The following is a 12,989-nucleotide window of genomic DNA, read 5'->3' as shown; positions in this document are numbered from 1 at the left end:
GTGTGTGTGTGAGTAACTGGAAGGAGGACAACAAATGTATGTGAAAGAGAACAGAGCCTATCACCAGCATTTCTATAGCAATCCATTCTCATTAGTGATGACTTCAACTAGCCCATTTAAACTAACTCTTTAGACACTGTGACTCAATGCATTGACTATTTCTTTGTATAAATGGGCTCTAGAGCTTTTATTGATGTCAATAATGGGAACTATCTTCAAATTTCTAGTAAAACCACTGCCTCCCTCCAGAGTGAATGCAGAAATTATGGTCAAAACTGGCTTGTTGAGTGTGAGCTGGAGAAAGCCAGTCTTACCAGAGAATAAACTTCAATTTCAAGTTCGTTATGCTGTGAATGGACATGGAGAACGATGGAAGGTATGATTATTTGCTAACCAAACTAGTTTCTTTCTTTTGTTTTATTAAGTTAAGAAACATTATTGAACATTAGGACAAATAACTAATCTTCCTTGATAGCAATTTATACTGAAGTCAAATTAATGTTTCATTTATTCATCATTAAGATATTGAATACTATTGAATAATATTTATTTTAGTAGGGAAAAGAAAGAATATACTCCATGTGTTTTCAGGGGATTTCTGCAAAAGTAAACCGCTCAATCTAAATGAATAACTAAATACTTAGAAACATGAGCATTATAGGTAATCCAAGGTCACATCTGGCAACTCAGTTCATGACAGTGAGGCAGTGAGGCACAGTGGAGAGACTGAGGGATCAATGAGCAGTTAACCAAAAAGCATTTATTAAGAACCTACTGTGTGCCAAGGGGCACCACTAGAATAGTGGAAGAAGAGATAGCTTCAGAATTTAAGTCCTGATAGATGCTGGCTGACTGTTCCTAGGCAAGTCAGTGACCTCTCAGTCCTCTGGGCCACTCCCTCAGGCTCTAAGTTGCATAGAAGTCACTGATCTACATTGGTAGAGGGAATCTTCTCATTTAAGGAGTTCTCTGTACCAAGGAAGTCCTGTTCACCATCCCATGCTATATGCTGGTCTAGGTCCAATTACTGAATGGCCACAGCTGGCAAAGAATTTTACTATTGAATAAATTAATTCCAGTCTATCCCCCATGTGGCCTGAACATAATTCCAAAATATTTCTGGGTCTCTTCCAATTCTATTAATATTTGGCTAGGCTTCAACTGACCATTTTATTAGTATGCCATGGTCAGGAAATATTCTGTAATCGTAATAGCCACTATTACATAGTGATTTAATGCTCTGGATACGTTATCTCATTTGAGCCTCCCAATAACCCTTTGATGGCCCAGGAAAACAAGTGGAGTTTATAGGAGGGCCAAAGAATTGGAGTAAGAGGGATGGATGGGTGAGGCACAGGAAGAGATAGAAGAACAGAGGTAATGGTCTGAGAGAGGGTTCCGAACTCAGCTGTGGAAATGGAACACTTAGAGGTAATTGTATTTTCTAGACATTGCTGCCTTTGCACTTTCCCAACCAGACTTTAGTTCTAGCACTGGCAACTCAACTGATAAGTGCTAGTTTATCTACATTGGTCATCAGTCACAAAACTACCCTTTGTAGACAGCTTTCTGTCATTTTGTTGGCACATTCTCCATTCACCATTCCAACTATTGCTCAGAAAACTGGAATCAAATCAATACTACTTGATACAGGAAAAGCCGTTGTCAATTAATTGTTCTATGACCCCGCTTACCATGAGAAGAAGACTGTAAACCACATGCCTGAGTCTTGAGAAAGGAGAGTGAATGACCTGGAGGCCAATAGGCAACCTTGAGATTCTTTGATCCAGAAATCAGTAAATAACTGACACCAGAACGTGGATTCATGCTGTCTCAGCAATGATTTGATTCCATACAATACATCTGGAATTTATTATTCACTATGTGCCAGGCTTTAAGGATACATAGAAAAAAGGAACCAATCCTTGCTCCTAAGGAACATATATTCTAGAGAAAGGATACAAACTGTGCATGGATAAGTAGATGGAAAGGCCACATGATTCTCCAATTGATAAATGGTCAAAGATACAAAGTGGCACTTTTCAGATAGCTAAAGCTAACTATAGTTATATGCAAAATACTCTAAATCAATATTGATTAGAGAAATGCAAATTAAAACAACTCTGAAGTACCAATTCATACCTATCATATTGGCTAATATGACAGAAAAGGAAAATGATAAATGTTGGAGAAGATGTGAGAAAATTGGGACACTAATGCATTGTTGGTGGAGATGCGAACTGATCCAACCATTCTGCAGAACAATTTGGAACTATGCCCAAAGGGTAATCAAACTATGCATACCCTTTGACACAGCAATACCACTACTAGGTCTATATCTCAAAGAGATTATAAAATAGAGAAAAGGACTCGTGTACAAAAATATTTATAGCAACTCTTTTGGTAGTGGCAAAGACTTGGAAACTGAGGGAAAGCCCATCAATTGGGGAACGGCTGAACAAGTGGTGTATGAATGTAATGGAATACTATTATGCTATAAGAAATGATGAGCAGGCAGATTTCAGAAAAAAAAAAGAACTTGGAAAGACTTACATGAATTGATGCTGAGTGAAGTGAGCAGAACCAAGAGAACATTGTACGCAGTAACAGCCACATTGTGCCATGATCAACTATGATTGACTTAGCTCTTCTCAGCAATACAGTGATCCAAGTCAATTCCAAAAAACTGCTGATAGAAAATGCTATCGACATCCAGAGAAAGAATTATGGAGTCTGAATACAGATTGAAGTATACTATTTTTCACTTTTTATGTTTTTTTTCATGGTTTTCCCCTTTTGTTCTGTTTCTTCTTTTACAACATGACAAATGTGGAAATATGTTTAACATGATTACCCATGTATAAACTTTGTCAGATTGCTGGCTGTCTTAGGGAGAGGGGAGGAAGAAAAATTTGGAATACAAAATCTTATAAAAATGAATGTTGGAAACTATCTTTACATGTAATTGGAAAAAAATGTAATGCTGTTTACAAAAAAAGTCTACATTAAGAAGTCAGCATAGGAAACTCCTAGTCTCTGAATGGGACCCCCACTGCAGATTCCAATTAATCTATGACTTAGTAAGTAAGGGTTAAGGGATTTCTTGAGGCCCATAGATGTTAATCGACATTCCCTGGATCACACAGCTTGTATATGTAAGATTTGAACCCAGGTCTTTCTAACTTTGAGTACAGAACTCTATCCACTGTGCCAAAGAGGGCAGCAGGAAAGACTTCAGGTTGGAAAGAGGCACCCGAGCTGAGTCTAGAAGGGAACTAAGCACTCTAAGGGGCAGAAGTGCACTTCAGCCCTCGGGGATAATCTGTGCTGTTACACCTGGTGGAGTTGCTTTAACTATCCTTTCAGATTCAAGGGAATCAGCATAGCAGGTGGGCAGTGATCACTCCACTTTTTCGGACTTATTTTACAGGTACATCAAGTTTATGGTTCTGAATCCAAATCTGCCAGCTTCCAGGTTCTGGATCTCTGCACAGTCTATGCAGCTCAGGTTCGCTGTAAGAGGCTTGATGATCTGGGATATTGGAGTAATTGGAGCAATCCTGCCTACACGGTTGTCATGGATATAAAAGGTCGGCACAGACGTTATCAGTGCATCCTGAACACTTTGCAGGTGTGTGTGGTTGAAAAATGTCCTTCCCTAATAGATGTTTATACCATTATCCTCTCTTATCTATCGTCTTATAGCTCCCATCAGAGGACCTGAATTTTGGGGAGTCATTAATGAAGATCCGATGGAGAAAGAGAGAAATATTACCTTATTTTGGAAGGTATGTCTCCTAATCTTATGTTACTTTTCTGCCTTTTTTGGCTGGACGCTCTTATTTCAGCAGTGTAGAGAGCTTCTGGTGAAGAAATTCCCTTCACTGGTACAGATCAGTAACTATTCTTCAACTTGGAGTCTCTGCCTAGCGTATTGAGAGGTTAAGAGATTTATTCAAAGTCACATAAACAGTGACTTGAACCTTCATCTTCTTGATGCTGTTTGACTCTCTCCCTGCTGCAAATGCTGTATAGATCACTTTTACAAGTGCTGAGACTATTAATGCTTAAAACTGCACCAAGACTTTTGGGACACCCTGTATATAAACATGGTCATTTGACTTGATGAGCGGCAGGCACAGCCCCAACTGTCTGTGTTACACTGATTTTCAATATATATTTGATAAAAATAACCCAACCTTCTACCAGGCCCCAGTGGGAAGTAGAAAATGAAAGGTTTTATTTTTCTCTTCTCCTGCTGGTTCCTAAACAATGATTCTATTTATTCTGGACCTTCACTTACTTTCAGCTTGATTTCTCAAGGGCAGCATTTTTCCTGAGCTATTGAAAACAGAGGAGAGGCATTGACTGAAGAACAGGGCTGAGGCCTTTCAAATTCCAGCTGTGATGAGGTGGTATTCAATACTTAAGGGGAAATCAGTTGGATGGGATTTCAAAGCGATGTTCTGTTCCTCAATGGTGGGTGTCCATTTGATCAGTAAAGACACAGCTGAGAGCATGACTGAGGAATAAAGGTTCCAACATGGAAAAACAGAATGGTTTCATAGCCTATGTAGTGACTTTCATGGGTTCATTTGAATTCATACCTCAAGGTTGGATGAGCATTTTTTGCCCATCGTTGATTAGGTTGCATGTACAAACCAGGAATTGTAAAGGCTCCTTTGTTCCTATTTCATTTATGAATAAATGAATGAATGAAAAATTGTCTCTAGTCCCATGTGATGAATACCTTTGTTTAATGTTTCAAAATATCAAGGATTGATAATTTCATGGGTCCATGGATAATCTTTCCACGCCTCATATTGCAACTGCTCTTGAACTTAGGACGTGGTCTTGGAAAGTTTCTGGATGCCCAAAATAAATCATCCTAAAGTCAGCTAGCATTGATGCTGGCCTTGGAGTCAAGAGCACTGTATTCAGATTCTGGCTCTGTCACTTACTGTCTTGGAGGAATCATTTTCATTTTCTACATCTCAGTTTCCTCATCTATAAAATCAAGCCTCCGTGGTCCTTTTGTTTTAGATCTATGATTCAATGTGTGACCTCAGAAAAATCACTTTACCTCTCCATGCCTCCCTTTCATCATCTGTAAAATGACTAGAAGGCCACCAAGTTCCCTTCCAGTTTTATATGCACGATCCAGCAAACTGTGATGAATCTCTCTGAACTTAGCTGCTCAAAATTTCTCCAGTGTGGTAGACTCTACTGGATCTTACATACCATTAATAAAGCCATTTAGAACCCAGGCTCACCTCAGTGGCTCCATGAAGCATTTGAGAAGAAGGCTTGAGTGAAGAACCTTCTCCTTATCCATCTTTTACATTTTTCTGCTTAGTTTTCCATTTAAACATTTGACTTTTTAAATATCTCATCAAGAAAGGTTGTTTATCCTGAACTCGGCTCAAATGTGATGACCAATTTTGGTGCTGTAGGTCAGGGCTTCTTAACCCTTTTCTGTCATGGACCCCTTTGATAGGCAGTCTGAGGAAACCTTATGGACCCTTTCTCACAATAATCTTCAGTTGCATAAAATAAAATTCACAGAGGTATAAAGGAAACCAATCCTATGTAAATACAGTTATTAAATTTTTTTAAACAAGTGTTTAGACTCCAGGTTGGGAACTGCTCCAAGGTAACCTTCCATTTATTATATATGGATTTAGTATCGATCTATCTATCTATCTATCTATCTATCTATCTATCTATCTATCTATCTATCTATCTATCTATTCATTTATTTACACTGAGGGCAAGGACCATGGTTGGTTTGTTTTTATTTTCTCTATATCCCTAAGGCTAATACAATAGTGCACATAATAAACGTATGTTAATTGCTTGGTTGATTAAAAGATGGTTTCTGACAAATACTTCCATCCTCTTTATAGTGAGTTGGTTTGTTTTATTTAATGGTGTTTTTGTTGTGATCAAAAGAGATAATCTTTGTAAAAGAGATTAGCATGGTGCCTGGCCCATAGGATTCACTTAATAAATGCTCCTTCCCTTTCCCTTTCCCTTTCCCCTCTCTTTCCTCCCCTTTTGGTTGAAAGGCTTCTATAAGGTGTTGGGGCATTGGTAGTAGTAGGATGAGTATTGGAGAGGCATTAAAGTGTAGAAAACAGAAAATATCAATTAAACTTTAAAAAATCATTTAAAAGACCCCTCAATCCCAAACTGTTTGGTTGAATAACTCCTAATGAAGGCACATCAATTTTTGCCAGGCTAGTAGATATAAATCATCATTTTTTCTTCTCTACAGATGGTGGATGGTAGCTACAAGGTCTGTGACTGGCCATCATTTGGGAGTTAGCATATAAAGCAGTAGGTACTGGAGGTCATGACAGAATCTGGGTGACTAGTTTTTTAAATAGTCTAAAAATTCTATTTTCATAGTAGAGAATCTGAAATTTAGGATTAAATTACCTGAGTAGTACCTATAGGAATAACTCTAATATTTCTCACCATCTAGTCCTAAGAACTTCCCCCCCTTAACAACTACTAAGAGTAGAAGTGGGTGCAAAATAGAGTGTAAAAGTACCTTGGGGAAAGCTAAGAAATCTGAACTGAAGGATTGGTTCTGCCTGTTATTTTCCTTTTCCCCCTTAAACCCTACTACACATGTCTACATAGAAATAGAATCCTTGCATAATTCAGTGGGTTAAAGGTCAGCCTCATCGCATGTGGCAAGGAAAGAAAAGCATCAAAAACCTAGTGTTTCTTAATTAACTCAAGAAGCCGTGTTTGAAATGTATCTGTTTTTATTTTTTAAGTTTCCAGAAAACAAAAAGATATTTTGTGTGCCATGATGGAAAGGCCAGAGGTCCCTTGGCTGACGCACAGGCTGCTTTTCTCTTAGTTCCCTTTGACTGTTCCAGTATTCATAATAAGATAACTCTGTCTTATAAAGGAGCATTGTATTACCATGTAGTCATGGATGGAGAGGGTCAATCCCTGTTCTCTTGCCATCACTTGAAACATTGTTCTTGCTTCCCCCGCCAGTATTTGTCCAGGGTCTTGTAGTGCTTTTGAATCATGGAGTCAATCTAGGACCCACCAGGATTGACTTATTTCCTTTGTAAGAGTTGCAATAGCTAAGTATAATTAATGTATAAAGTGGTCAATAAGCCCAAATGTGATGGGTCAACTATAAGCACTAAGCTTGAGAAAAGGAAAATCACGTCACAAGGTTGGTAGAGGTCTTAGAGACTTTATCCAGCCTGTACCTGAATAAGTGTCCCATTTTCAATATAACATTATATATATAATATATATATATATATAATATATGGATAATATATATATGGAGAAAGAAAAAGAAAACAAGAAGAAGAAGAAGAAGAAGAAGGAGAAAGAGAAAGAGAAGAAGAAATGTGTTACAATTATAAAAGTGATCACACAATCTTTGCTAGAAGACCTCTTTTCAGGGGAAATTCATTCCACTTTTGGACAGCTCTAATCACTAGGAAGTTTTCATCATATTTAGCCTAAGATGCCCCTGAAACTTCCACTTATTGCTTCTAGTTCCCTATTCTAGGGCCAATCAGAATAAATCTGATTCCTCTTCCAAATGCTGGCCCTTCAAATACTTAAAGATTGCACTCATGTTCCTCCCTGAGTCTTCTCTTGGTTGAACATTCCCATTTCCACATGGAGCCACCTTGAGAGACTTCACCATCCTGGCTGCCCTCCTGTAGGTAACCACTAGTTTATAAACTCAACAAGCATTTCTTCAGCAAATAATATGAGTAAGGAACTTCAGCAGTGCTGGGAATAGAAAGAGAAAAATGAAATAATGTCTCCCTGTAAGGAGCTCCAACATGTACACAGATGAGTAAATATTCACACAGAGTAAATGCAATGTAATATAAATTAAGAATACTAATGAAAGGATCAGAACAGGTCTTGTGTGGGTGAACTTTGAAGGAAACTCAGGACTTTAAGAGGCAGAAGGGGATTCTCAACATGGGGGACAGACTGTGCAAAGGTAAGGAGGTGAGAAAAGAGAAATGTCATGTATAGAGAATAGTCACTACGCAATTTTGGCTAAAATGTAGCACCCATGATGTGGAATAGTGTAGGGGGAAAAGTCTGGAATGGTGGGCTGAAATTATTTCATGAAAAGGATTTAAATGCCAGAGAGAATTTTTGTTTTATCGAAGAAGCCATAGAGAGTCACTGAAGATTTTGGAGCAGAGGAGTGATATGGTCAGACCTGTGTTTTAGGAGGACTATTGTGAAAGTTGTGGAAAGGTATATTGGAGAAGAGAGAAACTGGAAGCAGAGAGACAAATTGTGGCTCTTGCAATAGTCCTCAAAAGAAGTGATGAAGGTGGTGGTCATATGACTGGAGAGAAAGAAATCATTCTGAAGGATTTTGTGGAGTAGAATTGATCAGGCTTGACAATTGATTTAGATATGGGAGGGGAAAGGGTGATGGAAGAGATGAAGGATGACTCTATGGTTGGGAATTGGGATGACTAGAAGGATGGGGGTAACCAAAACAGAAATAGGGAAGTTAAGAGAGTAGATGGATTTAAGAGAGAAAGAGGAGTTTTGACTTGGACTTGTTGCTTGAGATAGCTATGAGACATTCAGGTGATGAGGTTCAGAAATTGGTCAGCATTTTGGGACATGAGCTTTAGGAAAGAGAGGATAGGTAGATATGTAGACTGTAAAGTTTGTGGTTTAGTCATTCAGTCATGTTTGACACTTCATAACCCTGTGGACCATAGCACACAATTGCTGTCTATGGGGTTTTCTTGGCAAAGATACTGGAGTGGTCTGTCATTTCCTTCTCCAGTGGATTGAGGCAAACAGAGGTGAAGTGACTTGCCCAGGGTCACACAACTAGTAAGTACCTGAGCCCAGATTTGAACTCAGATCTTCCTGACTCTAGGTCTTCCAGCCCACTGAACCACATAGTTGCCTCCTTGAGTTTGGAGTTATCTGTGTAGAAATGACAGATAACTGAATCTATGAGAGAATAGAAGAAAGACTAGGCTAGGGACTTTAGGGACACTCATGCTAAGGACACGAATGAAAACAATCCAGATGTGGTTAGTCTGGGCCAAGTATAGTGGGCTCTCAACTCCCTAATTACAGACATTATGTATCTGTCATTGCAGTCTAACATCGCATCAGCTTTTCTCTGTCTCTTTTTTTAATTACCCCCCCTCCCTTCTCTTATCCCCTTCCCCTTCTACTTTCCTGTAGGGCAAGATAGATTTCTATACCCCATTGCCTGTTTTTCTTATAAACAACTCTAACGTTTATTTTTAAAGCCTTGGTTTCCAAATTCTCTCCCTTCCACCCTCTCCACCCACCCTCATTGAGATGGCAAACAACTTTGATACAGGTTATACATGTGTAGTTATGCAAAATACTTCCATAGTAGTCATGTTGTGGAAAACTAACTTTATTTCCCTTCATCCTTTCCCACTCCCTGTTTATTCTATTCTCTCTTTTGACCCACCTCAGAAGTGTTTGCTTCTCATTAACCCCTTCCCCAATCTGCCCTTCCTTCTATCATCCCCCCTTATTCTCTTCCCCCCTATTTTTAATAGGTTAAGATAGATTTCCATACCCAATTGAGTGTGTATGTTATTCCCTCCTTAAGTCAAATCCAATGAGAATAAGATTCACTCAGTCCCTCTCATCTTCCCCCACTTCCCCTCTACTGAAAAAGCTTTTTTTGGTCTGTTTTATGTGAGATAATTTACCCCATTCTACCACTCCCTTTCTCCTTCTCCCAGTATAATCCTCTCTTACCCCTTAATTTTATTCTCCAGATATTACCCCTTCATCTTCAACTCATTTTGTGCCCTTTATCTATCTATCCATCTATCTATCTATCTATCTATCTATCTATCTATCTATCTATCTATCTATCTATCTATATGTATTATATATATATGTATATATATGTGTATACATATATATATATATATATATTTTCCCCCCTCCAACCACCCTAATACTGACAAAGGTCTCATGAGCTACAAATATCATCTTTCCATATAGGAATGTAAACAGTTCAACTTTAATAAGTCTCTTATGATTTCTCTTTCCTGTTCACCTTTTCATGCTTCTCTTGAGTCTTGCATTTGAAAGTTAAATTTTCTATTCAGCTGTGGTCTTTTCATCAAGAATGCTTGAAAGTCCTCTATTTCACTGAATGTCCATTTTCCCCTGAAGGATTATACTCAGTTTTTCTGGGTAGGTGATTATGGGTTGTAATCCTATCTTCTCTGACCTCCAGAATATTATATTCCAAGGCTTCTGGTCCCTTAATGTAGAAGCTGCTAAATCTTGTGTTATCCTGATTGTGTTTCCACAATACTTGAATTGTTTCTTTATGGTTGCTTGCAGTATTTTCTCCTTGACATGGGAACTCTGGAATTTGGCCATAATATCCCTAGAGGTTTTCCTTTGGGGATCTCTTTCAGGAGGTAATTGGTGGACTCTTTCCATTTCTATTTTACCCTCTAGAATTCTAGAGGTTCTAGAATATCAGGGCAGTTTTCCTTGATGGTTTCTTGAAAGATGATATCTAGGCTCTTTTTTTGATCATGGCTTTCAGATAGTCCAATAATTTTTAAATCTTTATCCTGGATCTATTTTCCAGGTCAGTTGTTTTTCCAATGATTATTTCACATTGTCTTCTATTTTTTTTTATTCTTTTGGTTTTGTTTTACAATTTCTTGATTTCTCATAAAGTCATTAGCTTCCATTTGCTCCATTCTAATTTTTAAGGAAGTATTTTCTTCAGTGAGCTTTTGGACTTCCTTTTCCATTTGGCCAATACTTCTTTCTAAGGCATTCTTCTCCTCATTGGCTTTTTGGACCTCTTTTGCTTTTTGGGTTAAGCTGTTTTTTAAGGTATTACTTTCTTCAGTATTTTTTTGGGGTCTCCTTTAGCAAGCTGTTGTCTTGTTTTTCATGATTTTCTTGCATCACTCTCATTTCTCATCCCAGTTTTTCCTCTACTTCTCTTACTTGCTTCTCAAAATCCTTTTTGAGCTCTTCCATGACCTGGGAATTTTCTCCTTCTTATTTTCTCTTACATTTTTCTTGGAGGCTTTGGATGTAGGAGCTTTGACTTTGTTGTCTTCTTCTGGTTGTATGTTTTGATCTTCTTTGTCACCAAAGTAAGATTCTATGGTCTGACTTTTTTTGCCCTGTTTGCTCATGATCCCAGCCAATTATTTGACTTTTAAACTTTTTGTTAAGGTAGGAGTCTGCTTCCAGTGTGGAGAATGTACTGTCCCAAGCTTTGGGGGTTTTGTGCAGCTGTAGATAATTCTGGGGACCTGTAAATTTTCAGTTTTTTCAAGGTGGTATGATCAAAGGTGAGGTGTTACTCCTTTCCTGGCCTGGGCTCTGGTCTATGAGTGACCACAAGCACTCTTTTCTACCTTGTAACTGTGAGGAGGATTCCCTCTCCACTGCCACTACAAGCTCCACCATGCCAATGCTCCTCCTCACCCCAGGACCGCCACCCAGAGGTGCAGCCCAGATCCAAGCACAGGCAAAGCTAGAGAATCTTGCCTCAGCACCAGCAAAGAGATCTCTGCAACCCCCCTCTGATCAGTCACTTGATCCCCCCCCTCTGTCTGTGGGCCGAGAGCTCTAGAAGTAGCTGCCACCCAGGGCTGCCCTCAGCCCTGATGCCAGACCAAGCTCCTCTCTCACCGCAGCCCATCAGACCTCTCCTACTGACCTTCTAAGTTATCTTTGGCATTTGTGGGTTGAGAAGTCTGGAAACCACCACAGCTGCCCATGATTCAGTCCCCTGAGGCTTGCTCCAGGTTCACTGAGGCCTGCCTGTGTGCGTGGCCCATGCTGAACTGCGCTCCTCTCCCAGCCCTGTGCAATAGACCTTTCGAATCAACCATCCAGGTTGTCTTGGGCTGGAAATTTGTTTCACTCCATATTTTTTGGGTTCTACTGCTCTAGAATTTGTTTAGATCCATTTTTACAGGTATTTGGAGGGGTTTGGGGGAGAGCTCAAGCAAGTCACTGCTTTTACTCTATCGTCTTGTCTCTGCCCTTGCATCAGCTTTTCTTTGGCTACCATGTCACATTTGGGTCTCCTCTTTGGTTTGTAATTTATCAAAGACCCACCTAGATCTTTTTCAAATGGATTGCTATTGAGCTGCACTTCCCCTATCTATCTTATATTTGTGAATTTTTTTTCCTGGGCCAATGCATAAGATTCATCATTTATCCCTATCAAATTCAGGTGTAAATTTTTTAAAATATTAATTTCTGTTGATTTTGATACCTTAATTATTAATTTCCTTGGAAGAAGTATGTTTTATAAATCTTGTTACTTTAACCTGAAGGACATGATCAGTGCTCACATATTAAAGGACTAGTGTGGCCCAAGTGGAGCTGCCAAGTGGATGCTATTCAAGTCATTTAGAAAACAACAATTGTGGAATCACCAAATCTTAGAACCTTAGGCCTTGAAATAATGAACCTCAGGGCCTGAAACATGAATCCCTTTAAAACATTCCAAAAAGTGGTCACCTAATTTCTCACAGAATCAATAAATCAACCAATATTTATTAAGCACCTACTACGTGCCAGACACTGTACTAAGTACTGAATGACAGAATATAACATTAGAAGGGATCTCAGAAGTCTTCAAATTTTTCATCTGTATGTGAAAGGAATCCTTACTATGACACACTTAGCCATCCAAACTCTTTGTAAAGACCTCCAAGAAAATGGTCATTCAATGAAATAGAGGATTTTCAAGCATTCTTGATGAAAAGACCAGAGTTGAATAGAAAATTTGATTTTCAAATACAAGACTCGAGTGGAACATGAAGAGGTAAACAAGAAAGAGAAAATTATAAGAGACTCATTAAGGTTGAACTGTTTACATTCCTGCATGGAAAGATGATATTTGTAACTCATGAGACCTTTGTCAGTGTTAGGGTAGTTGGAGGGTAAAAATTATATGT

At 38.8% G+C, this 12,989-nt stretch overlaps 1 protein-coding gene across 1 annotated transcript in view; it reads left to right on the top strand.

Moving 5' to 3' along the window:
- The window catches only part of LEPR (leptin receptor), a 62,253-nt gene that overhangs the window by 31,775 nt on the left and 17,489 nt on the right, over positions 1–12,989 (top strand). Inside the window, exons 10-12 of the mRNA XM_027874096.1 lie at positions 228–376; positions 3,431–3,590; positions 3,706–3,788. Coding sequence (XP_027729897.1) covers positions 228–376; positions 3,431–3,590; positions 3,706–3,788 — 392 coding nt within the window. The remainder of the gene's footprint in view (positions 1–227; positions 377–3,430; positions 3,591–3,705; positions 3,789–12,989) is intronic.

This window comes from Vombatus ursinus, unplaced genomic scaffold, assembly GCF_900497805.2.
Source record: "Vombatus ursinus unplaced genomic scaffold, bare-nosed wombat genome assembly UNPS02014804.1, whole genome shotgun sequence".
Taxonomy (NCBI): Eukaryota; Metazoa; Chordata; class Mammalia; order Diprotodontia; family Vombatidae; genus Vombatus; species Vombatus ursinus.
Note: the sequence above shows the minus strand (reverse complement) of the source record. Positions and strands in the feature narration are given on the sequence as shown.